Source organism: Nyctibius grandis, chromosome 9 (assembly GCF_013368605.1).
Source record: "Nyctibius grandis isolate bNycGra1 chromosome 9, bNycGra1.pri, whole genome shotgun sequence".
Taxonomy (NCBI): domain Eukaryota; kingdom Metazoa; phylum Chordata; class Aves; order Nyctibiiformes; family Nyctibiidae; genus Nyctibius; species Nyctibius grandis.
Window position 1 is genome coordinate 43,645,012 of NC_090666.1, and position 26,883 is coordinate 43,671,894.

At 40.9% G+C, this 26,883-nt stretch overlaps 2 protein-coding genes across 12 annotated transcripts in view; one reads left to right on the top strand and one right to left on the bottom strand.

The window, feature by feature from the left end:
• Positions 1-6,686, top strand: part of TANC1 (tetratricopeptide repeat, ankyrin repeat and coiled-coil containing 1) — a 67,264-nt gene extending 60,578 nt beyond the window's left edge. For 6 of the 7 annotated variants that reach the window (XM_068408278.1, XM_068408279.1, XM_068408282.1 and 3 more), the window contains 5 exons: positions 294-426; positions 1,304-1,395; positions 2,935-3,081; positions 3,705-3,805; positions 4,680-6,686. In XM_068408278.1, the coding sequence (XP_068264379.1) occupies positions 294-426; positions 1,304-1,395; positions 2,935-3,081; positions 3,705-3,805; positions 4,680-6,051 (1,845 nt within the window). In that variant the 3' untranslated portion in view covers positions 6,052-6,686. Of the gene's footprint in view, positions 1-293; positions 427-1,303; positions 1,396-2,934; positions 3,082-3,704; positions 3,813-4,679 lie in introns of those variants that run through there. The other variant, XM_068408283.1, reaches the window with a different exon arrangement.
• An 842-nt stretch (positions 6,687-7,528) lies between these two features.
• On the bottom strand, positions 7,529-26,720 carry WDSUB1 (WD repeat, sterile alpha motif and U-box domain containing 1). Of its 5 annotated transcripts, none has more exons than XM_068408287.1 (12): positions 26,434-26,720; positions 26,212-26,318; positions 22,939-23,113; positions 20,538-20,722; positions 18,777-18,869; positions 17,871-17,964; positions 15,934-15,967; positions 14,642-14,682; positions 14,436-14,545; positions 13,380-13,559; positions 10,166-10,306; positions 7,529-7,925 (listed from the first exon to the last, which is right to left on the bottom strand). In XM_068408287.1, exons 3-12 carry the CDS (start codon positions 23,100-23,102, stop codon positions 7,753-7,755), a joined length of 1,215 nt encoding a protein of 404 aa, XP_068264388.1. In that variant the 5' UTR covers positions 23,103-23,113; positions 26,212-26,318; positions 26,434-26,720; the 3' UTR covers positions 7,529-7,752. The 5 variants fall into 5 exon arrangements, with proteins under 5 accessions (XP_068264388.1, XP_068264386.1, XP_068264385.1 ...); XM_068408285.1 differs by having other exon boundaries at positions 22,939-23,360; XM_068408284.1 differs by having other exon boundaries at positions 22,939-23,360; positions 26,284-26,720.
• Positions 26,721-26,883: the final 163 nt, after the last annotated feature.

Genomic DNA, 26,883 nt, shown 5'->3' on the forward strand with positions numbered 1-26,883 from the left:
TGACACCGCTGGTGTCTTGGCTGCAGTGCCAGTGTTTGCTCAGGAAGGCATTTTCTAGGGGAGGTTTCAGTACCAAGGCAGTTGTGATCGAAGTGCAGCATTACGCCGTTACGTTTTACAGCGTGCTGTTGTACTTCCTCGTGAGTGTTTTAAATCTCTGCCCTCATCTACTAAGTGGGTCACTTTGTCCGCTTAGTACTTCAAGGAAGATAAGGTGGTAGCTCCAATATTCCACTGTTCTGCCTCTCCTACCACAAATAACGCTACAAGGCTTGTCTTGTTTCCTCTCACAGGTGCAGTACTTGGTAGAGAAGGGAGCAACGATTGAGCACGTTGACCACAGCGGCATGCGGCCGCTGGACAGGGCCATCGGGTGCCGCAATACGTCCGTGGTGGTTGCGCTGCTGAGGAAGGGCGCTAAACTAGGTCAGTAACGCTGTCCTGCACTCGAGGGAGCAGCTGTCTGCTCTGCTAGAGCTGCTGTCTTCTGTCCAGCAGACTGAGCAAGTACATCTTGAAAGGCACGCTGGATTTCTGCAGGGTGTGTGCTTTGCAGATGCCCGCCCAAGAGAAATCCATCTCTCTCTTGTAAAGGCAGACACTCCAGACTCGCTTCAGAAGTGAGGAAATGCAAGAAATTTTATTGTGTTCCTTTCTTTGGTGTATGTTGAGGAGGAGGTCTGGAGGACTCGGTCTTTACATGGTTACTCTATCATGATATACTTAAACAAGAAAATTATGATTACGCTATTCGTGATACTTAATTCTGACACTATTAACAATTTAGATTAAGAGAATGTTTTACATTTAAATAACATTCTTTTAATAAATTATATCATTGTACATTTTCGTAAAGAATGGGCAAAAAATATATGTCCAAATTACGTATTATCAGTAGGCAAGTAGATGGTGCAGAGGCATACATGATAATTATTGAATCTGTAGTACCTTTAAATCATCAGTTATTATTATTTGGGTGCTAAGTATGATCAAATACAGATCCTTACTTAGGCCTGAACTTTACCATGACTTTCTTACTGTCCTATACCGGCGTTAGACCGGGGTGAAATGGATCAGACCATTTAATATCTGGCTGCTGTCGTGTGGGGTGGCAGCGGGCAGGTGTGGCTATACATGTATTGTAAATATACCTGCACACACTGATAATAATGATAATGATAATAATAATAATTCCATGCAGGTGGAATATCTGCTGAAGTAGGGTTAGGCTGTCTAGTGTGAGTAGGTATCAGAAGCACATTTTCTTCCCTTTTGTCAGAGGTCCTTAAAATTTAACTTGCAGGAAATGCAGCGTGGGCAATGGCCACCTCAAAACCTGACATTCTCCTTATTCTGCTGCAGAAGCTGATGGAAGAAGGAAATATACTGTACAAAGTAGGTAGATCTTTTTCTGATTGCAGAACATTATAATTGGGCTTCTGTCTGAAGGTAGATTAACGTTCTTTATACCTCCTTTTCTGTTCAAACAAGATGGTCCTTGCACGTCCTCTTATGTTGGGAATGAGACCAAGCAATCTCGAGAATCCTGGGAAAGAATCCTTGAAAACTCCTGTGTAAAATAAGTAAATAAGAATTTAAAGATGGAGAAGTACACTTGCTTTCTGTTGAGCAAGTCAACATTTGTAGCAGTCAGTTGCTTCTTAAGAGCAACTCGGGATGTAAGGTGCTCATTTGAAAGTGCCTTGTTGAATTAAAAGACATTTAGGCATATCCTTTTCTTCAGGATGATGTTATTTTGGGTGCTATTTAAATATACAGTTTTACAGTTTGTTACAAGAGGTTGAATTCCCTGCTGGTATCTGTTTTACAGTGCCTAGTTTTAGTACAGTAATTTGAACAGTCTTGCCAGAGCTGTGGTGTGTCATTTAGCTTGTTCAGCTTTTTCCAATACACTTTGATTTATTTTTTGCCAGATTGTTTTCAATGGATAGTTACTTTGCAGAGTAACAGTATTTGAGTGTGCTCACAGTACATGCAATAACTGTTTTTCAGCTCTCCGGCTGAATAAGATAAACCTTAAATATTTTCCTTGCCAGTTTCAGCAGTAAATTTTGACCACTTTGAGTGTTAAGATTAATTAAATAATAAAACACACCCAGTGTGTATGAAAAGAAATTAACTTGTAAAATATCCTTAAAGAGGAAAATGTCTTCACCTGTCAGCTAAAAGATTTGCTTTTCACCATATTTAGCCCAACTGTCCCAAAGCCTCGGTTTCTGATGGAGGTGTTCCACGAGCATCTCCTGGAGAGCCCGAGTGTTTCCCCTGCAAGGGGGGGTCGCTCGGGAGCCGCGAGGGGCAGGTTGGCTCTCTTCAGCCTCTGTTGCGCAGCGGCAGAGGGGCCTTTGGCTGCTGCACATCCGTACGCTCGGTCCCCAGCTGCCCGCGGCTGAGCCCCCACAGAGGCCCAGGGCAGGTCTGGATGGGTCCTGCCCCACTCGCCCTCTCCCACCTGCCCCTGCCAGCGCCAGGGCTCGTTCTGCAGTGGCACCGCTCCTGGTGAGGGATCTGCTCTGCTGGAAGCATCCTGGCTTAGAGTTTAAATCAACTACATCATCAGGTCTTTGACCGCTCTGTTTAAAACAATGAAGAACAAAATAAATAATGAATTCTATCATGCATGAATTTTTCTGGTACAAGTAGCATGCATTAATGCAAATATTATCCTGGTGAAATCCCATTGAAGGTGTGCGTTTAGAAACAAGCACAAACTCCAGTTAACGTGCAAGTTCTCTGTTGTGTCTGCATGTAAGTGTAATTCATACTGTACTTATTTATTTTTCTTAAAATCTGGCTCAGTGTCTTCTACTTGAAAAGCAGCTGTTGGTAGGTGTCAAATACAAACGTGCTTTTTTGCCACAGTATTGCAATATTAAGAGTTTGTGAAAAGCCTCCTGTCCCCTGACTCTGTAGAAAGGGAAGATGAAGGAGGCAGCGCAGCGCTATCAGTACGCCTTGAGGAAGTTTCCGAGGGAAGGATTTGGAGAAGAAATGAAAGCGTTCAACGAGCTGAGAGTCTCATTGTACCTGAATTTGTCACGATGTCGCCGAAAAACAAACGTAAGCTCTTGCTGTTAATCTGTTGCCTCTCTGCCTCCATCTTCCCCATAGCCATCATTGCCCCCTTTTCAATCCTGCTTTGTTAATCCCAGTCTTTGCTTTAACTAAAAATTTACTAGTAAATACTTATTCTGTGTTCTTGTTATATGAAGACCGAATACATTACATCTGGTACAATTATTCTCTACAACTTTCACGTACCTTTCCAGAGAAAGCTCTGGACTAGCCCAACCCATTTCCTCATTTTTCTTGGTTTTCTCTAATTCCCAGGTCTTTAACTGGCCTTTTGTCAAAACACATTCTAAAGCTTTGCTGTCTGAGGTGGTCATTTATCCTGTAAACATGCATTTTAATATCTTTGAATTGAAAATAACCTTATCTTACCTGTATTAACATTGCTTTTTAGCTACCCTGGAGTCAGTTTCCCTTAGACATGAGAGACAAGGTCAGCAAGATGGGGTCTGTTCTCAGTCTTTCAGAAAGTACCTGCTCTTGCTGACTGATAAAGGTGACTTTCCGTACTGCATAAGCTGTCTGCGCTGTGGAAGCGGTACCAGGAATAAAGGGCATGCAGCTTGCTTTTCTTGTCAATGTATGATGAGTACATTTGTTTGAATTATTAGGACTTTGGTATGGCTGAGGAGTTTGCTACCAAAGCACTGGATCTGAAACCCAAGTCTTACGAAGCCTATTATGCTCGAGCAAGAGCCAAGAGGAACAGCAGGTACTGATTGAGTCTGTGCATCTGCCTGCACAGACTTTTCCTTTTTAACTTCCTAACACTTTTAACAACTCTTTTTCTTTTCCACTAATTGTATTTGGAATTTGCAAAGAAAAAGTTATTTTCCTTGTACACTTTCCATCTGCATTAGGGCTCTGTATCAGTTAAAGCCAACCAAACCCAAAAAGCAATATTGAATACTCATTTAGGTAATTATTAGGCAGTCCAGAAGGTAACAAATTGATATGAAGAGGGATTATTTGAAGTGTAAGAGTGAGTGGGACTGCTAGTCCATGTGACTCAGCAGAATGTTGTCAGCAGTGCGCCACTGAACTCCAGCACTGCGTTATTTATTACCAGGAATAACTGGGTGCTTTTGTAGGACAGGATATGTTGAATCATTAGCAGTTCAAGATAAGAACAAGGGGAGAGAGGAGGAACCATCTCTTTCAGCTGGAAAAATACCAAACTGTAGTGGTGTAGTTGAAGTATAGGGAGAGGTGTCTTTTTGAGACAGAACAACGAATGGTCATGAAGCAGAGTTCAGCACGTTACCTGCTCTGTAGGGAACAGCAAAGGGCTTATGAGACAAGACAAAGCGTCAGTTCCTGCTGTTGTCAGCAGACTTCTGCTGCCTTCCTGAAAAAGCTGTTACAAGGGGAAGGGTTTAGGGCTGGGTCTGCGCTTTCACTGTGGGGAAGAATTTCCTGGGTTGGAGAACATCCAGTTCTTACACTGTCACCACCTGCAGCAGAGGGCAAATCGGAATATTTCTTTGAAAGTGGTGGAGGTGGGTTAGCAGTAGGCAGTGCTGAGACCCAGATCTGCCCCAGATTTTTAAGTTTACTTGGGTTGTTTTTTTTTTCTCCCTAAACAGAAAGCTACTTGCTGCTCTCGCTGACTTACGTGAAGCCACCCAGCTGTGTCCTAGCAATCAAGAGATAAAACGTCTCCTGGCTCGAGTAGAAGAGGAATGCAAACAGTTGCAGAGAACACAGCAACAGAAGCATCAGTCTCCACAGCTACTACAGCGAATGAACAACTCTGATAACGAGGAAGAGGGCATTATACAAGGTGTGAATGATAATTTTAATCTTCAAGACAGGGAGGATGAACTGCCACACCCTGATGAATCTGTTTCCTCTCCACAAAGGCTGCAGTGTTCCTCAGCTGCTTCATCATACAGCAGGACCCTTCAAGAAGGTGTTCAGCAGAAAGCTAGATCTGTGTCCCCTCAGAGCAGAACAGGCAGTAAGTACCTGAGAGAGCCAGGCTTGATCATGCAGCCAACAAAGCAGGCACAGATTGTGAAAACCAATCAGCACCTGAGCTCCATCCAGCCCGGATCAAAACCTGGAAGCAGTCAGTGTCATACAAAGACACAATCATCTTTTCAGCATCTTCCACAAAGCCCCTTGCCAGTCCGGCACCCTAAAATCCAGCACTTGGAGGGGACGAGCACGTTGTCATCTGGAAGTGTTTCTGCAGGTCCTGGTTCTGAAGCGCACAGTGAGAAGTTCACGTCCAGCCAGGGCTCCCACTCACAGCAGGATGAGAGTAGCTCTCCTCATTCTTCTGCAAGTAAGTCCAAAACCGCTGACAGGTTGGCAGCCCCCACTCAGATGAATTTCAGTGAAGCCAGACAGCAAAGTCCTGTACCCAGTGGTGTCTCTTCTAGTTCTCCATCCAGCAGTGTGATTCTTGCCAGCTCAACCAGCAGCTTAACTTCAGCCAGTAGTTTTTCAAGAAGCAGGACGGGGCTAGGCCCAGACGTTCGACTCAAGGAGAATAATGTTACTCAAGTTCAGGGTGCTGTCACTGAGCAGAGACCTCGCAATACCCCGTTCATGGGAATCATGGATAAGACTGCAAGGTTTCAGCAGCAGAATGCTCAGTCCGGGCGCACTTGGCACTCGCAGGCATCAGATGGATTATCAACAAATGTTGCCTCTGGGGGCGTTCAGTCCTCACATTTTGAGCAGTTCTCAGTCAAACACTACCAAACTAAAATTTCCTCTACCGGTGCTGCCCCAGGAGATGGCAACCACAATGGTGTGCAAGCTAAAGAACGCGAGGAGCTGACGTGCCAGGTACCTACCCACGGTCAAGAGAACAGAGCACCTAAACAAGCTTCGCGTTTGTACCCAGACGCTGTCCCACAGCAGCACTCTCGCGTCAGTAAGGACGGCCATCTCAGTCACGTCACGGCTACGAAACCAAAGCGATCGTTCATTGAATCCAATGTGTAAATATTGTTTTGTGTAGTTACAGGGTTGTAAAACTTGGCTCATAACATCATAGGGTGTTACTTCCACACAAAATACTGATTGGCTGGTCACTGGTGAGTTTGAGTAAGCAGTCTGTGTTGGCCAGTACTTCATGGGATGCAACCACTTTACACTGTTCCTACCATCACAGGACAGTTCACAGTAACTGGAAGAGCAAATTTGTGTAGAAAGAGTCAATTAGGATCATCAATCCACCAAACTAGGACCTCAAGCAGAGAAATCCTTTCCATTACGTTTTACCATTAAGTAAGACTTTGTTTTTACATTGGGCTTTAATCTTGGCTTTCGGTTATATTCCATCTCACCACTGACATAATAATCGTGCCTCTATAACGCTTAAGTGCTTACTTCTCAAAACAGTGTTAAAGATACCTGCTGCACAATACTCAGATCTGTATATGTCTGTGGTTTTTTTAAATCAAAGTATTTTATCACTTTTCTAGTGGGATCTAATTTGGGTTGCATGATGTACATTTAGGAAGCATAAATAATTTGTGTATCAGTAAACTATAAGCAGCCAGGTTTTGACATGTAAATACAACTATTTTTAGTAACTAGAAGAAATCGAGTAAAATAAACGATGACATTTGCATGTGTATTGAAAGGCTTTGACCATATTGGTTATTGCACTGAAGAACACAATATTATGTCATATTAACAATAATCATTGCACTTTATATAGTTTATGTAATCACCTTTGGGTGCTATCTTAAAGCAAAATGATTTATTGTTTATTCGTGAAAAAGGTACAGCAACAAAATGTTTGGTAAGTGTTTTTGTGGGAAACCCCAGAAACTGAGGGAGTGAAGGTGAAAGTTTGAGGAAAAGAGTATGTGCAGTTGCGTGACAGGATGAAGTTGTGAAGTTTTTCGGTGGAAATAAAGTTTTATTTTGGCAAGAACGTTCTGAAAATAAACAGATGCAGTGACATTCCTGTGGGCGCAGTTAGTCTGGAGTGGTCAACTTCACATCGTCGTCGCTTTTCACGTCCCGTTTGTACACAGTGTTTTATGTACATTGTAAACAGCTCTGCCCATTCTTAGAAATTCTTTCTGAGTTTGCATCATTATTCTTCAGCTTATTTATTGTTTACTGTTTCTTGGATATTTTGTACAAGTCCTATATTAGTCTTGTCCTGTAGTTCTATTTTTGCACAGCTACTGTATTTTTTTCCATACAAAATAAAGATTATTAATATACCTGTAGGATGACATGCAGTCACTGATGGTTACAGGAGAAACTCCCAACTGTTCCAACTATGTGTTCAGTAATAGAGAACAAAGACAAATTTTTTTGTTTTTTTAAATTAGAAAGAGAAATGCAGATTACATACTTTGCTATTTCTTATCTTCTGAAAGACTAACTTGGCATTGTCAAGACTCAAAACTCATTAATGTAGTGAAAATTTTAAGAAAATTTTATTTGAAAAACTGTGCATCTGAATACTTCATTTCTTAAACAGAAATACCACAAAGTAAAATTACCATAACTTAGATGTTTTTCAGTAATTTTCTGGGAGCTTCCACCAGCGAAGATTTTCTTTCTAACAGACATTTAAACGACAGCACAGATGAGGACAGAAACAGTTGGAAATAAAAAAAATTTATTTCCTTTAGCTACATACAATTTTATTTCTATTAATTTTAACAAACAGCCTCAGAACTAAGTGGTTTTACTGTATTTCTGCTGCGCCTCGAGCCAGCGGCCGATCGCCATTTTTAGTGTCCTGTTCGGTGTAAGCATGAGAGAGGGGAGAGGAAGGTTTGTCATGGGGCTCGAGCGTCTTTTATTGCTGATCCAGTTCTCAATTGCTTCCTTCTCATAGGAGTAGCCATCTACAAAGAAACCATCATCCAAAGCTTGTTACAGGGGGTTGGGCGCTGTTACACTGAACAGATTTTAGCTACTTAAATTTAAAAGGGGGGTAAGGGAATTGGTTTTTCCAAACAGGAAAATGGAGATATGGGAAAACTGCAATATAGAAAAATTGCATGGTCTGTGAAAGCTTTACCATAAACTCATACATCTATTTCAAATTACATAGTTAACTCTGTTACAATAAAACTTTATACAGCAGTATTAAGATCAAATTTTGGTTCAACTTTTTAAATTACACTAAGTAAGAAAGAAACACTGAAACAGGGAGGTGACTAGCCAGGAAACTGCACTGACAGAGGCTTTTATACCAGTGCTTACTCCATCAGCTGGTGCTCATCAAGCTGCCTGCAAGTGCAGCCTGGCTCTGTTTGTTATGTTTAGTTCTAAATTACTCTAAAGACACCGTACCAGACACTGTCAAGCCTCACCAAGTGCTTGCAAGTGCTGCTCTTCCCCTCCCCAGTACTTACAGAAATATATCACAATGGTTATATTTGCTACTTAAGGCCAAGGGGAGAGCTGAACCATCACTGTACGTGACACAGAGCTGGCAATAAAACCAGCATGTCAGTTAGTTAAAAAAAAAAATGCCAAAGGGTGGGAGAACTCCCTGCCAAAAAAGAAAACAAATCCAAAAAAAATGTATAAATGGCAGATTGGTGTTCCAGTTACTGCACACCATTGGTTAATAAAACTATTAATCACAATTTAAACAACTATTTCCATTTAGCTGGAGCTAAAGTTCTTGAGTAATTTTTTTTTTTTTTAAATAATTTTCACCTCAGGAACCCTTTCTAGCAAAAAAAAAAGACAACACTGTGAATATAAACAGTTCAGGCTAGTCTCATGTTTCTATCTCTGACTGCAAAGCACCAAAATACATTAGGCACATGTTAAATAAGACTTTCTGTTCAGTTTGAATGCTCCATAATGTGAAGTAAAGGCTCATTAACATCCAGTGGCTAATTAAAGACTGGCACCCTGCAGAGATCAGCGATGACCAGTGCTGGCCCTTAGCCGGCCGCCCAAGCCCTGCTGTGGGCACGAACCCAGCCCCGGTCAGGGCTTCAGCTCTTCCAGGCAGTAGGAAAAAAAAAGCTGTTACAGAACAGAAACAGAGGAATAACCTACACCCTCTGTGTCCCCCTGTCACCCCTCTGTCTGATGAAACAATACAAGCCCGTGTCCTCCACCCCTCCTCTAACACAGGGCTACACTTTTATTTCCTTCTGCTTTATTGACTATGAGCCACTTACTGAGCCTGGAAAAAAAAAACACAACAAAAAAAACCACAAGTTATTTAGGCTGATCATGTGAGTAAAAGAAACACAGTTTGGCATTCTACCTTCTTTTTGTTTTTCCTTAAATTCTGCATAGCACAGGGGCATAAAAGTTTTACCTAACTCTTACTAAAGCTTATCGGACTGACCAAAATACCCAGCTCACTTCTGCACAACTGCCCACTCGCTGCAGTCAGCTGTGTTCACACCACAGGGACGTCAGGTCTGTGGTGCAGGAGCTACCGAATGAACATGAATTTCCAAACAGCACATAACTGTACTTCCCTTCACCTGGCTTGCCACAAACCAACCTCTCTCCTGCTGCACTCGCTAACATTTCTGCTGTTACTCATCAGCTTCTATAAAAACAAAGCAGTGTGAGGAACTCCCAGCTAGGGCCACCCTGTGCTCTGCAAAGCAGAGGAATCCCGTGTTCAGGACAGCGGTGTAATACTGACGGGCACACAGGCAGTATCTATTAGATAGTAAATACTATAATTGAGCTCACACACACTGTGAACATTTTATTTTAAAAGGGCAACAGTTTTTCTTTAAAATGCCTGTTTGATTTTGTAATATACATGTGAATAGTGACAGGCAGCAACTTCCAGCTTGTCAATGAAACTATCCCACACTAAAACAGGAAGGAACATTAAAAAAAAAAACCAACCACAAACTATACAGCCTCATCAGCAGAGCTGACACTAAGTGACTTGCTTGATACAGTGTTTTTCTCTGTATCAGAGCTGTAATTTGGCAAATCAAACAAACATTTACCACAGTTCTATTTTGTTGCAACAGCTATTTAGCATAGTTTTTCTGTCTACAACTGATGATATGCCCATTTTTGTGTTCCCACACCTATCTTTCTTTACCCTGAAGTCATTCATTTTAGTCAATGCCATTTGAAGACATACCTGCTGCAATGACAGGATCCTTCATGAGCTCCCTTGTTATAGGACATAAGAACTCATCAGGGATAGTAACGGAAACAGGGATCATTTTCAGCCTCAGTTCTTCAATTTTCTGGAGGACTTTACTGCGCAGGCCTAGAGACTCTGGAAAGTTATTCACACGTGAAGTGGACAACACAGACATGTCAGGCAAAGAGGTCAGCTCTTGCATTAATTAGCAGTTGTGTTACAGCAGACACAGCTCCATCTCGCCACCCCCACCTGATACAGGAAAATCCACAGACAGCCCTGGCCACCACAGCTCAGCTACAGCACGTCGCTCCTGCTGGCTAACGATAACTTTGTGGAGTGATGAAAACAAACCCTGGAACAAATGCAACATTGCTGCAAAGACGTGGCTACCTGGCAGAACAGCAGTTTAGTTGGTGCCTCACAGCATCACGCACAGCACTGCATGTGCAACCTAACGGCAGATAACACAGGCAGAGTGAGGATAGCAGTGGTTCTCCCTGAAAGTGGACTATATAAATAGCTCTGTGAGGGTATGAGAGTGCACAAGTGCCATCATCACCTCCAAGCAGAAGACTGCCTACCACCAAAGCACCCGAGTGAGAACTCACCACCCTGGGGCCAGGTTTGGCACAAGGACATATTTATGTCACCGTTATGGACATAAAGTGCTAAATTTGTCACAGATCAGGAGGGAAGCATTCAGACATTGCTTCACCTCCCAAAAAGGCTGGCTCCAGTGAGGCTGAGCACACTGACACAAGGGGCTCTGCTGTTGGTGTAGCACTGCACAGAACAAGAAGGGTGTGGTATTCACTCCCAGCTCTCTGTGGGATAGCTCAGTGGTTTAGTGCTGCCCCTAGGCACAGGGCAGTCTGGATGCCAGCGTGCCTCTTGTGCAGCATCAAGGCCACCTTTCTCACTTCCCAAGTGGACGCATCAACAGCTCTTCTAGCAGAATATTACATCAAGCAGGACAGCAAAATCCACGGACACTGTAGCAGGATCAGAAGACCCCATTAAGAGGTTCTGGCCCCTGTTCCTTACACTCTTTGCACTGCATAATTGAAGAAAAAAACCCCACAAAGTAGAACCATTCGCTCAAGTAAAAGCTTACTAGCATATATTTAATGTTCTACCTTTGAGGCATGTCTGCACAACACACACAGAGTTAGACTCACACAGAGGTTCTGAGACTTTGCATCCAGGCCTTACGAGTTCTTGTGACTCTTTTACTGGAGATCCAGAACCACGTTCCTACTTCTTGAATTCAGGCCACCATTAATATATGCGTTCACCTTCACTGTAAGTGGTAACAATGAGTGCCAATTTACAGAATGGAAGCATGCAGCACCACGAATTAAACCACATGCCAGTTGTAGGGGCTCCATTCCTCAGTTTGAGTTACAGTTTGATTGACCCATTTTTAAAAATAGTAAAGAGGAGGACCCTGGGACCTATGAACCAGTCAGCCTCACCTCTGTGCCTGGTAAAACATGGAACAGCTCCTCCTGTAAGCTATGTCTGAGAGGATACAAACTGTGAATCTGAAAAAAGAGCCGTATCTATGTGTGAGACAGCAGCCATTCTTTCCAACCTAACTGTGAGCAGAAGAGGAAAAAAGAAATCTGACAATGAGAAAAGTGATTTTACAGTTCTATAAACTGTCACACTACAATTTTAACCTGTCAAGATTGGAAATGCATCCCAGATATCATTAATCTTCATCTTGAAGCAGTATAAAACGTTCCTCCCTTTAAAAACTGTTTTATGTCAAAACACCTACAGGTGTAATGTGTCACAATTTCTTTCTTCCCACCTAGTAGTGGTAAATACTAGTTCCTACTCTGGCTAGTTTTCTGTCTTCAGTACTAAAATAAAGAGTTGATACAACAGTCAACTGCTCTCCTCCATCTGCAGGCTGCCAAGGAGACTGCCTTTAACACACCAGTGCTTCCAGCTCTACTGGACAACACATCAGCTGCCTCAAACAGGGTGGGCAAAGGGATGAAACTCACACTGTTACGCAAGTCATTTTAGTCAGCAAAGACAAAAGATGTCACAGAGTAAGAAAAATATATGCAAAAGAAAACAATTAACCTACATTTCCTTAATAAAGATTATATAATGACATATGTAAAGACAAAGGCAGTGTAAGAACTGAAATACAATAAGAGTTCATGCTTATTCTTAGGAAGAGTTTGCATGGCAATTTTGTAAAGATCTACGAGATCAGTTTGGGATGAAGAAAACTTAAGAATATAACCAAAGGGAAGAAAGGCAAAAAAGGAACTAAATAATTCTGTAGTTGTAACTGGATTTTGAGGGCATATTCTACAATCTTAATCACATGGGCAATTTTTCCTAAATAGCCTTTTGCTATACTTCTTCTCACTTTGGCAAACACGCCAGCACCTAATTTACACCATCTAATCTAGCCATCAAAATGAACAGAGAACTTATATTCAGAAAGTTCCAGTGTAGCTCACCATTCTTAAATTTCTTGTTTCAGAATCACCGCTGTAGAATCATTACTGATCATTACTAATACGCCACTTCCTTGCGATTCCTTCTAAAATGTAATCACAGTTTTGCAATAAAGTGACAGGACAATGTGTTAACTAGGACACCTGGTGAATTATAAAGTGTCTGAGCCAGGCAAGCTTTGCTTCATCCTCACTAAATGTCAACATCAAATGCTTCATCTCCAAAATAACTAAAAACTAAAACATACGTTGTGTTTTTCTATTATAGTAACAGTACACTGAAGAATTTCACTGTTAAATTCAAGGTAGTTGACCACATAGTATTATAAAGATGGCACTTTTGCAGACTGATAGGAAAACCTATAGAGTACCCTCTTTACTAAAGTCAGAATCAGTAAGTACACACAAAAGCTGAAATTCCTTTTCCACAGCTTAATGATACAAGATCTAAAAAGGAAAATAGAAACAAGAGCATGTAAGCCCCCTTAACACGGCATTGTTGGTGGAAGTGCATTTTATGTCTCAAGGTGTAAGCAAACACACACACACACAGAGTACTGTGGATAAATGTGACATTAGGGGTTTTTATCAGCACTGGTAATGAAATAAAAATGCATTTCAGGTTAAAAAAAATCCACATATGGAACTCCTAACTTGTGTTCATTCCAACATTTCACACGTAATCTAAAGATTAAAAACTATTTGGATTTCTATACTCTTACCAATTTTTAATTCATTAGTCAGACTTTCTTTAGTAAGATGCAGCAGTTCCTTGCCATCAATGTTATTCGTTTTGAAAAGCCCAACGAAGTCTGCTAAGTCTTGTGCACAAAGCCAGGCTGAAACGTCATCCTCTGACCAGTCCTCAACAGCCACCTTAGATTCGTTTTCTGCAGTATTTCCTTTGGTAAGGAAAGATAAAAGACAGTTAAAAAAAACCACCACCACCACTCCCCTCTCCTCCCAAAAACAATGAAAAAAACCCAGTTCTAAGAACCCTGGCAGTAATGAACGCTGTTTTTCAAGTGCTCTCAGAGCACATTCCCCAACATCTAATAAAAGAAATGTTTATTAGACATTACTTCAGGGGGGGCAATAATTTGGATTTGTCTTTTACCTATCAATCTTCAAAGTTAAGAGGAATTTAATCTTAGATGCCTACCCATCTGTCAAATCTGAATTGAACTAAAAGACAGAAAAGCATCAGCAGACACTGAAACCAAGTCTCGCACCTCTTTAGAAAAGCAGACCGAAGTCCAGACTCACTCTTGCACTTTGAACAAAGATCTATGTACCTTTGTTCCACATACTTTAGGTGCTGATATATTTTGTAACATTAATTATCCTGGTTTTTTCACCTATAACAACTGGTATGCTGTGTTTCTTGTTGACAATTATGCTTGCAATTAGTATATTTTCTGTTTAACTCATTGCCCATGATACTTGTCCAAAAAGTCTTTCAGCACTCTGGGAATACTATTCATCTCTGAGAGATGAGTAAGAGAGTAAGAAATGGAGAATATCAGAAAAGAAGATACTGCAGATTAATAAAATTAAAATCCTTCTAGTGTATCTTTTCTTTAAAAACCAAACAGAGAATACCTCTGTAGGACATTAATAAGATCAATTCAGGGAAAAGATAAATAACGTGCACATAATCCTGAGGTTACAAACTACCTGCATGTAGGAAAAAGTGGTTTTTTTGCATCTTCAGATGGTGTTCAGCAATACTGTGCTTTAAATTTAAAGAACAGATTACAAATACTTCACACACTAACCTTCTTCACAGGGTTGCTCAAGGTCAAACTGCCATATGTTCACAGTTTTATCCATTGAGCCTGTGGCAAGTAACGGACTACACGGTGCAAAAGCACAAGTTGTAACATATCTACAAATAAAAATAATGTGTGAAAATTCACAAGAAAAGGATTTAATTTCTTTTATTTATTAACAGTAAACCAGAATAATCATACCGAATTCTTACCTGGTATGCTGAGACAAAGTATGAAGGGTATTGCCAGTACTCTGTAAAAGAATATTTGTGATTTTAAATCTCAGAGAATAAAAAGAACATTCACTCATTTGTACACTGCCTTTCAAAATTACAGATGCTACTGAAAGAAATTCCTGAATTTCCAGAGTTTTAACTTATGATTTGAAAGATTCTCCTTCTTCTGAAAGATACTATTTCTTTGACAGGTACAGACAGAGTGGAACGATGAAGAGCACAGTTATTCTGCATCACTAATGGATCGGTCAGCACTCCAGTTTTTTGAGCTATCCATCATGAGGAAAGTGCCCTTTTTTACGTTGAAATCTCTCTCTCTCCCACGAAGGTTCATTGTCCCACTTCTCCTCAACAGCTATACAAGTTATTGTCCCATTTGGTAAAAACCTAAGGCCACAAAAGCTGACAAACAGTATTAAGAAATACTTATGCTGGCGTTTTCTGCATCCTTCAATTTTCTGGGGTTCCAAAAATCTAGGGGACTTCTTACATACTTGTGTAAGCTCCAAACTACTAAAATAATTGGGCCAAAAATTGGGAAGGTATCAAATTAGTGATTTTGGTGAAAAAGTTTAACCCTAATTGAAAAATTGTATCAGTACAATAGTACGTGCAGAGCAAGCTGGAGAAGTTTAACATTTGTTCATCCTTCATTTTCAGCAAAACTATTATTCTTTTTAATATTATAAAGTACTAAAGGTAAATACCATTTACAGGTGAACCACAAAGGATGTAACAACAGTATTATAGAAAATGCCCAAACAATATATTTTAAAGAAAAGACATTGTATTTAACATAAAAATTTTATTGAATTCTTTATTATGCTTCTATTTTATCCTTCTATTTTATCTGTACTTTATATATAAATAACTAAAAAATTTCTACGGTCGCCATTTGCATTTTATCTCAAAAGCTACAGTCCTTCTTGCTTTGGAAGCTAAGATAAATTTAGGATAACAGAAGTCCTTCTACTTCAATATGAAGATCACTTGTAAGTACAGAATTCATCAAATAATACTCTACTGTAGAGAAAGCAAATAAAAAACTCCTCAAAAAAATGTAAATAAAAAGTGAGAAAGACTGGTAAATTCTCAAGAGATGTTTTTCCTCAAACTCCTTCCCCCACCACCAAATGCACAGTAAATATTTTGGGTTGATATTGTTTCTGTTCTTTAATATTTATTTACATTGATAAGACACTGCATAAGCAGTGCTGGTATTTAAGGACAACAATCCAATGAATGATCTTGCACTATGCTATACTTACAGTTTCGTATATTATGACACACTTGTCCACAGACCTTTAAAAAAAGACACATCAACATTAAAATGATGCAGAGAGGACAAAGGAAACTATTTTTAATTAAGAGGAAGAAAAAACCTTTTCCACAAACAAAATAAGAACAGATAGTTTAAGACCACTTCATTAAAAGCTCAGATATCTAAATCCCCTCCACCCGTGCCCACCTTAAGACACCACCACTGATTAGCTGTACCTCCAGCATGATGTAAAAAACAACAGTTAAATATGAAAACGCTGCACTTCATGAGAATTTCTGATGCAGAGGGTTTGCACAGTGCTTACGCAATCTGGCCCCTGCTCCCACTGCTCTCCACTGTCTGTACCATACCTACTTTGTGCCTTTGCAAGCAGTATCTGTAAAGCAGATGCACAGGATCTGGCTATCCACGATCTCCTCTCAGCACTTCTATTTATTTTTGAAACCTTTTAATTTGCAAAGCAAGCTAGAGGAAGTATTGCAATGCAACACATAAAATACAGTGGTGCAATGCAATCAATACATAAAATATTTCATTAAATACAAATTGCACAGTTACTTACCATGACAGCAGTGTTTCCTGAAAGACTTTATGGGATAGACATTTCACTTACGACAATATAAGCAAAAACAATAATCCACATGTCTAACAGAAAATAAAATAACTCTAGATCACAAACATTCATAATGATCTGCAAATACTGAAAAAGACTCCCCTAAAAAGAATACAAAGCAAAATGTCAAAGCAAGCTGTTGTCTCCTGGGGTTTGTATAGTTTTATTTGCTGGCTATTGTAGTCTTTTCGTTTTCCTTTGCAAGACATCAGTTTTTCTGTTTCAGTTTAGAAAGTCTTCGTAAAAAAGACAATTAAAATTTAGCGTTGAATCATTTTATTTGTTATTTCAAGTTGCCACTTAGTTTAGAAGTGATTAAGCACTTCTCATGAGAAGTGGAGAATAAAAGCATACAGTCATTAATATTCATAAAACCATGAATGAGTACATCTACCTGATTTACAATTTCCTCTTTCAATGGCTGATCCCTGAGGAAAGCCACTAGTAACCAGCCGCCAGTTTATCTTTGTGCTGCTGATCACCAACAATCACTTGAGCCCGACAGTCCCATCATTTTCCCACACAACTCACCGCCCACTTTTCTCATCTGTTTCTCCCCAGTTTGGCTCTATGACTACACTGGGAGACCGTGTCAAAAGCCTTGCTGAGGCCGAGGCGTAGAACGCGCTCTCCCCTCACTGACCCAGCCAGCCTTCTCACCGCGGGGGGCAGGCAGGTGGGTCAGGCTCAGTTGGCCCTTGTCCAGTTCCTGCTGCTCTCCCCAGACTCGCGGTGCTTGGACATGGCTTCCAAGCCCGCTGGAAGGACTTGCTCCGTAACCTTCCCAGAGACCGGAGTTAGGCTGACTGGCCTGCAGCTCTTTGGATCCTCCACCTTGCCCTTCTCGGTGTGACATCTGCATCTTTCCAGTCATCGGGAATCTTCCCACCACCTCCACCCTCCCAGGTCTTTATCAAACGTAAGAGTGACCTTGCAATGACAGTGGCAACTCCCTCATCACCCTCTTGTCCCAAAGATGGTAAGATTGCAGTCTCGAGTTGTATTTTTAATAGATGCTACAGTATCCACATGAAAGGCCACATAAATGCCCCAAAACCAGGAAATCATGAATCTTATTACAAAACTCAGGAGAACAAAGCTTGCAACACCCTGGATTTCAATCACCCACAAGACACAGACCAATTGGAAAGACACTTCAATAGTTCTGGAGGTCACAGACCTAATTCCTTAATTATTGGAAATATACTTTGAAATCTCCAACTCTTTTGAACCTTCTGTTTTACAACACGGAAGCGTGAACCTGGACAGCCATCTGCATTAAATTTAAACAAGTAAAAGATACTGCTTACCCTGAAACTAACATCTGCCCATCATAAGAAAACGCACAAGCCAGAACTGGGGCAGAATGTCCAGTCAGTGTGTATTTATATTTTAATTCAACACCTAAAAATACAAAAAGTAAATTATTACATATGGACATATTTGACAACGTACAAGACAAGCTGCTTTTAGAAGCATAAAGCTGCACAGAAGATGTGACTCTGTGACATACTGTCTACAAAAATGGGGATAAAAGATCACAGAGACAACTTAATTTTAACATTTCTGACTTCCTCACTTTGTAGTCTTAGCATGTCTAACAGTGTGTTAGATAATTAAATGTGTATCTGTACACACAACACTCATCCTTATAGACTTCTATATAAAAGAGATTACAAAAAACCACCCACTGAAGCTGGTTCTGGCCATCTGCCTAGTCTCCATAGAGCAGTCACACATCCACATTGCAGTTTCAGCAGTAGCCAACACTTTTCATTTCTCCAGCTCCTGCTCAAGGGCCAAGATGTACTGAGAGGTGAAAGGAAACTTCTCCCTGGCCTGGGAGCTTAAGAGGTTTCAATCTATCAACCTGCTCAAAGGCCACAGTAGAAACGTTACTGGTTACCAAAAGATAAAAATGCTAATTAAACCCAAATGTTTATCATAACATTACGTTTGAGGGAACTGGGTGAAATACTGTTGAAATCTTTACTTTTACAATTATTCATAAATAGATCACTAAATAAAATCTACAGGGCCCAAGGTCACAAAGTGCTGCATGCCTTAGCTGCTCTCCTGTTAAACAATCAAAAGAAAACTTCCTACTTGCTAGTTTGGCTGTGAATCCATGACAGCAGTATAAATTTGATCTTAGATGTGAATTGTCACTAAAGACGTAAGACACTGGAATATGAAAAAACCATCACTATACACACCTAAGAAATCTGCAAACAAAATAAGCCAGAGTTTGATCTGATTATCTTGACCACAAGAAGCCATCTGGAAGTATCTGAATCCGTGTTCACCATCTGATAAAATCCAAATATATTAATGTGAATCAGAAGCACTGAAAATAACATCACACCAGTAAACTATATCAGCATTTTTCACTGTAATTTGGTACATTTCCTTAATCTCAGTACTACTTTAGAAGTGTTAATAAAAATACTTGCAGAACTTCTAAAACCATTTAGAAGTAAGAAATGAGTATCACTGTTATACTGTTTCCTGAACAAGTAGATAAAGACCAGAACTGGGCTCATACTTCAAGTTTTCTTGATGGTAAATGTCTGATTCCTCTGTCTACTGAGTGCAACAAGATAGTCTTTTAGCCTAAATTATATGGTTATATCAATTTCTTCTACAGTTCAGTAGTTCTCAAACTCAACCACATATGCATATACAAAATTTCAGAGTAACTGACCGGCTATTTTCATAATTTTAAATGTTCAACTTTTCATTTTTATAAACTAAGTGATGTTTCATGACTGCAGTCAAGCCAACCACTCGAGAAACACTGCATTGATAGAACAGTAATAAAACAGTAATAGTTTTATAGCTTTCCCCTCTTTATTCAGTGGATATGAACATTTCTGAATTATCATGCTCCACCTAAATGTGTTGCTTCAGCCCTTTATCAATTTTTTTTATTTATTCTTAAATCCTGTGTCAAATTATTTCTGCTCTTCTACTCCACTGAGCTGGCATACCAGCCTGACACAAGTCACCATAACAATCCTTCAGTGGCATTACCTCTGCCAGTACCAAGTCTTAGAATTCCTACAAGAATCACCAGCATTAAGGCTGGAAATCAGAAAATCCTAACAGACATTTTAAGGGCTGACCTTTCCAGCTCTGTAGTTACCAGGACTGTCACAATATTTACTGTTAAGTGTCTTACAAAATAACCCCAGAGTTTTCATCTCCATTCTTCCACCACATAAAGTATATTTTCATTTCATATGGTTATCATAATAAAAATCCTAGTACACATAGACCTGTTTGTTCACAGGAACAATCAGAGCTACTATGACTGTGGCAGATCTTCTTCTATTTATTTATTTATTACGTGAAGAAGCACGTAGTGACAAAATTGAAGTGCAACCTATACAGTGAGGTCAGCTAAAACAGCTGTAAGACATTTGAACAGTACCACATCTTAGTGGGAAACATGAGATTCTGGGCTCACTGCTCCCCCAAATTCCTCCAGCTGAGAAAGTCAGGCGCAGGAAAACAGTCTATCTGCTCACATCCCACAGCTCATTCAGTTTATTAGGTTTACAGTTCCCTGCATTGCTTTAATCCAGTCCTGCTCCTTGGGGAACCAAAATATGAAAGAGTAAAGTGGGAATGATAATCAAGCACTGCATCTTCTAACACCCTTGTTAGCCCCAGGAGATAGGCTTCATGTACAGACACTACCCAGACATTTTCCAAAACTCTGACAGGATAATTGGCTAGTGAAAGCTATCATAAGCATGCTAATGACCTTGTTTGTTGACCTAGTACATACCTCATCATGAACCTGACCACAACTTTTACTTAAGAATATTCAGAATATTCTAAAACATCAGGTCTTCCCCCTGTCATTTTTATCTTAAGCACTGATGACAAAAAGAATATGAAAACAACAGCTAGAGAGAAATAAAATAACTCTTTTTTCCCATGTTCCTCCCTTGACGAGACAAGTAACTAACCAGAAATTGGCTGTGAAGAAATATCACAGCAGGTAACGCCAAGATCATGCGCTTTTTCATTACACAGGCATCTCATGTTATCATTCCAAATGGTTAAATCACCACACGATGATCCAGTGACAAAGAAACTTCCATTAGGAGAAAATGCACAGGCCACCAAAGAACCATCTTTAACATTCCCCGATCTGAAAAGCAAGAGTACATGGGATGTGAATTTAGAATAAGTAGTGCTCTAAAGAAGTGATCTCTAAAACGCAATCTGATACAATAAGCCAAACTGTTCTAAGTTTTGCACTTTGGAACCCGGTAACAGAAGGGAGAGGAACTTGTACACAAGAGAAAGCAATGTAAAAAAAATTATTTCTATATTTCAACAAAGACAGCCAAAGCACTTTGTAAAACTGATCTTAAAAACCAATTCCTAGCAGATATGGAAGTGTGGTCAATCCTCGGTCATCTGATAGTAACCTAAAGTCCACTAAAAGTGTCTCAGTCCTTTTAGTGGACAGTAGATCTGGCCCAGCATGCATAGCTGAATCTTTAAGTGCAGGAAAAAAACCACAGCCATAAGCAACACTCATACAGCAAGAAATGTCAGTCTTATTTACTCTGATGTATTTTGTAGAACAGCTGCTCATTCTCTTTTGCTGATAGAAATTCTATTAACTGCCAGAGGTGTCAAACTTAATGCCACAGAAGTCAAGTCAATAAACTTTCCCGAGAGTCTCTCACCTGCTGAAACTATCTATACACATACATCCCAAAATACATACAATTAAAGTTAAGCTGACTACTGTTTGCATGTTAACACTTTGAAATAAACTTTTAAAAGTGAAGTGAAGGGGACAGGTTTGGAATGTTCAAGCTCTTTCTTGTTTCTTTACAATGGAAACATCCAAGCAGAAAAATTTCTGCTTAAAACAACAATATAGTTTCTACATGGTCATTATACGTCCACCATTCAACCAGGAGTAAATTAAAGATGTAAGTCTAAAACATACATCAGCGCATACATTAACAGCATATACTTGTAAGAAATTACTTTTTCATTTCTGGGGTTTTCCCTGTCAATAACAAGTACTCTGAATAAAAAAGAAGAACCTCTTCAGTAGTAATACCTCAAAATAGATAAACCCTTAGAGTTCAGAACACCAATAACTGAAATATACAATTCTTCTTCAAGATAAAACTAAGAAACAATACATAATCAATACCTCTTTATTCTCTGAAAACAAAACCACCATTTCAGTGTTTCTGTAAGCATTGCAAACAACAAGGGGGCAAAAATCTACTAGAATTCTGTTTATGGACAGGTTTCCAGATTTACACTATTTCAGATAACTATAATACAGAAATTTATAGAAATAGATAACTATAATATATAAATTTATATAAATATATAAATTTTTAAAAATTTTACAGTTCCCATCTAAATCATTGCTGTGGAAGGCAAAGGTAGAGAGGCCACAAAAGCAGTAACATGCTTGACGGGAGATGACCAAAACCAAACAAGTTTGGCTTTCAGAAATGGCTGCTCCCTCATCCTGTTCGAAACATCTCATCAATTCTCTCAAATTCTTAACTTCTTTCCTAATTTTAGAGAGACGTTGTGTAATTGCTGCTCTAAAACCTAAATCATGTCTTGCCTAAGTACAGATTACAACAACTGGCCTGAACACTTTACTGAAATACAGATGTAGAGGAGGACTTTGAAGATCACCCTAAGGTTCAAGCCTTCAACTGTGCAACATCACTAAAAATGCTCATTTGCTTTGTCTCAAATGTTTATTGGAAACCCACGTGAAATGCTGACCGCCACACCTAACTCAGCTCCAAGACTCCTTTCTGTCACCATTATGTCTTAAACTGTATCGTTTCAGGATATGTCGATAGTTTCCAAACTTCTTGATTTCTGGATTACTATCAAGCTTCTAAGACCTTCCTGGACTCCAAATAGCCTTGTAATTAAATATTTAATTAAAAACACTGTGTGTAATGCAGCATAAGGCACACGGCACAGTCAAGCTCCACTAACTGTATATTACGTATCATAGTTTGTTGACCCACTGTTTAGAACCCAGATGCACGCAGTATGCAATGCATCCCGATTTCATGTTAAATCAACAAGAATACTCCCATGAACTTAAAAAATCAGGATTTAGATGAAAGATAACTTAGTAAAAATCAAAGCTTCTTGAGTTTGCATTGTTTAACTTGAAAAAAAAAAAAGACTCAGCACTTCTGCCTCTCCTAATGATAATCTTTTGGTCTTCTAAATCCTATTCCTGTTTCTTAATGGTATCCCTCAGTGGTGTGAGTCTGCAAGTCTTCTACACACCACAGCATACTACTTAAATTATATTATTGTAAACAAGGCTGGCAAAAAGTATTTGGCACTCACCTGTACAGTTTCAACGACTGCATGTTCCACAGAACTACGCTCCCATCCGCTGCCCCTGACACTAGGTGTGTGGACTCGGGAGAGAACCGGCAGACTCGAACAGGGCTGCCGCTGGGCTGCTCCAGCACAGCAAGCCTCCGACCATCGCGCGTGTCCCAGACCATGGTAGTGCCATCTGTGGAACATGAAGCTAAAACATGTCCTGACAGAGAGAAGCAGCAGCAGTGGACAGCGTACGTATGACCTTTTAAAGGCGAGTATGGAAGTTCAGCAAAGTTGTTTAAAGAATAAACACGAATTGTTTTGTCCAAGGAACAAGTAGCCAAGCACGATGAGGAGAAGGCACAGTAGTTGACATCATCACTATGATCTGCTAAAGTGTGAATTAATGTCGCCATTTTATCTACTTCCAACAAAAATATCTGAAAAAAAGTTTAACAGTTAGACTTCTCTCTCCTATTCCATAAATGAAACATACTCCCTTAACAAGACACCTTCTCCAGGAAAAAAATTATAAATTCATTTGCAGAGGCAGATTTTTCATCTAAGCATTGTTTTATCTTCAACTTAAATCAGAGATTAATCACAGCAATGAGATGAGGGGTTTATGACTCGGTTAGAATTAACATATCTAAACTTTTAATGTCAACTTGCAATTCTGCAGTACAACATGCAAGATTACATAGTGGCTACTTGGTCTTAGAGCAGTGGCAAAACAAGTTATTCTCGTTAATTAATTTATGCTAAGAAGTTTGCTGTTCAAATTTGTTATCATTTGGACACTACACTAGTGGAGTAAATGGGCGCTATAGAAGACAGTCAAAGCATTAATTAGGGCTGCACCAGGAATACAGAACCATAAAATGGTTTGTGTTCAAGGGATCTCCAGAGATCACCTAGTCCAACCCCCCCGCCATGGGCATGGGCATCTTCCACTACATCAGGTTGCTCAAAGCTCCTTCCAACACTTCCAGGGATGGGGCATCCACAGCTTTTCTGTTCCAGTGTCTCACCACCCTCACAGTAAATAATTTCTTCTTCACACCCCATCTAAATCTACCCTCTTCCAGTTTAAAATCACTGTCCCTCATCCTGTCACTGCAGGCCCTGGTAAAAAGTGGTGGTAATGAGTGAAAGAGGAAACAAGCAATACCAGCTTTTATGCACATGGAGAAACAAGGATCCAGCTAGTACAGTACAGACCCAAGAGCAATGCTTCAGCTATACCAAGAGCATAGAAAAAATAATCTTACACTTTATATAAACACTTTCAGCAACTATACCCACATGTATTCAGCATTCTTTCTCTTCCCACTTACAGCTCCAAAAAAGTATGTTTGCATGTCATCATTGATCCTCAAAAAACAATCAGGAATTAGCATCAAAAAGATTCGGGAAATTATACTCATCTAGAGCTCGCTGAAACACATTCCAATGAATCACACCTTGCAGTTTGCAGATTCAACAGCTGATACACTGCTTTTAAAAATACAGCATTAGAGCATTTGTTATAGTATAAGTGAGTAGACAATTGTATATATTCTTTAGAATAGAATGAGATTAAACAATAAATTCATATCTGCAGGTCTAACATAGATGAGCACTAAGATTTGATGACCAGAGTCCAAGATAAATTTTCCTTTCCAGACCTGAATACCTTATTCAAACTTCTGCTGCCTTTCACAGTTAGGCAGCAACATGAGCGATGGCAAAACATCAGAGTAGCATCAACAACAAATCAGAGATTTGACCCGGTTTCCATGTAATCAAACATCACATACTAACACGTTTAAGTCAAAGTCAAAATGTGAATACTGAGAGGGTACTCAGAATCTGAACCTCTCCAGAAATTGCATTTGCTGCTACATAAAACAACAAAAGAAAAGATGAACTCCATGCACGTTTTCCCAGTACTTAAGACTGCTGGGACCGGTTTAGATCTCAGCATCAGACAAGTGATTTACACTGCTGAGCCCGGGAAAGCCCCTAAAAGCTGCATTCCAACCAGTTCCTCCCCATGCTGTAGATCACAGCCAAGCTTCCTGAGAATAAGGAAGCACAGAGCCAAAAGGAAGCGCCTACAACTCTTCAAAGTTGTTTATGTTGAACAAAATCAGCAATGCTACTTATATTGAACTAATTATCTAAAACAGAAGACTATTGTTTAAGTGTGTCATTCTAAACAGTAATTTCAGAGCTAAGAGGCAGCCCAAACAGGTGTGTTTTCATAGATATATATAAACACACACATTTATTTTTACATATAAATATACACACACATTCATATATATTCCTGCACGTGGGTTGGGGCAATCCCAAGCACAAATCCAGGCTGGGCAGAGAATGGATTGAGAGCAGCCCTGAGGAGAAGGATTTGGGGGTGATGGGTGATGAGAAGCTCACCATGAGCTGGCAACGTGCACTGGCAGCCCAGAAAGCCACCCGTGTCCTGGGCTGCATCCCCAGCAGCGTGGCCAGCAGGGCGAGGGAGGGGATTCTCGTGAGACCCCCCCTGCAGTGCTGCGTCCAGCTCTGGGGCCCCCAACAGAAGAAGCACATGGACCTGTAGGAGTGAGTCCAGAGGAGACCATGAAGATGCTCCGAGGGCTGGAGCCCCTCTGCTCTGGAGACAGGCTGAGAGAGTTGGGGCTGTTCAGCCTGGAGAAGAGAAGGCTCCGGGGAGACCTTCTAGCACCTTCTAGCACCTGAAGGGGCTACAGGAAAGCGGGAGAGGGGCTTTTTACAAAGGCATGGAGTGACAGGACAAGAGGGAATGGTTTTAAACTGAAAGAGGGAAGATTGAGATGAGTTATCAGGAAGAAATTCTTTTCTGTGAGGGTGGTGAGACACTGGCCCAGGTTGCCCAGAGAAGCTGTGGCTGCCCCCTCCCTGGCAGTGCTCAAGGCCAGGTTGGATGGGGCTGGGAGCAACCTGGTCTGGTGGAAGGCATCCCTGCCCGTGGCAGGGGATTGGAAATGGATGGTCTTTAAGGTCCCTCCAACCCAAACCAGTCTGTGATATGATTCTATATGCAGACATATAAATACATATATGTATAAATATATGCATACACACGTGTATATACATGTACATATAAAGGAAAATAACTGTTCCCTTCAGGAACATCATGCCAATTTCTTTAATGATCGGATATTTGAATACTCTCTATTTCAGCTTCAGAATTCTCCCAATTTTATTACTATTATCTTTAAAACTATTAAACAGATTAAGTAGCATCAACATCTCTTATCTGTAGAAAGAAAATCAACGTACTTCTTTCAACTAGGAGAAACTAAAGAGTCAGACAAAGCTCGACATCTGGACAGATGAGGCTGGAAAAAGCACCTTAATCTCGTCGTCATAGTATTTCCAGGAGCTCGCTGCAGAAAAGCAAACCGAGGAATGACAGGTTTCAGGCATCAACAGTTCAAACCAGCTGAGGGAGCAACGGGATCTGGAGCGTCTGTCACCAGCTGTTCAGCACTACAGCATTACCTTCTCCAGAAATTAGTTTTCTCCTAAGCCAAGGCTACGGCAGCTCTCGGCCTTGCTGACGGCCCCGTCCCTGTCACCATCTAACGCCGCGGCCGGCGGGAAGCGGCTGGGGAACGGCCGGTACCTCACCCCGAGCTCTGACGGCCGGTGTCACGTCAACAGGCGGGCAGGGCCCCGCCCCAGCGGCGCCGAAGGCCGCGGCAGCGCTTCCGCAACGGCAGCGACAGCTCAGCCCGCCCGGCGCTGAGGGGACCGGCCGCAGGGACACCGGCTCACCGCCCCCGGGCACCGGCCACGCCTCGCCCGGACCCCACGGCCGCCCCTCGCCCCCCTTCACCCCCCCCCGCAGGGCCCTTCCCCGACCGCCCCGCGCGGAGCTCTCCTGCCGCGCGGCCCCGCCACACCCCAGCGTCGCTGCGCACGCGCAGATGCCTCCCGGCCGCCTCCCCC

What these genes read in the sequence shown, in the direction of transcription:
- WDSUB1 (XM_068408284.1), bottom strand. Translation starts at nt 26,358, where the DNA reads ATGCCTGAAACCTGTCATTCCTCGGTTTGCTTTTCTGCAGCGAGCTCC. An exon ending in CAGTCGTTGAAACTGTACAG is followed by an intron (nt 20,723 to 22,938) that starts GTGAGTGCCAAA and finishes CTTGCTTTTCAG; the next exon opens with ATCGGGGAATGTTAAAGATG. An exon ending in ACTTTGTCTCAGCATACCAG is followed by an intron (nt 14,546 to 14,641) that starts GTAAGAATTCGG and finishes TTTTATTTGTAG; the next exon opens with ATATGTTACAACTTGTGCTT.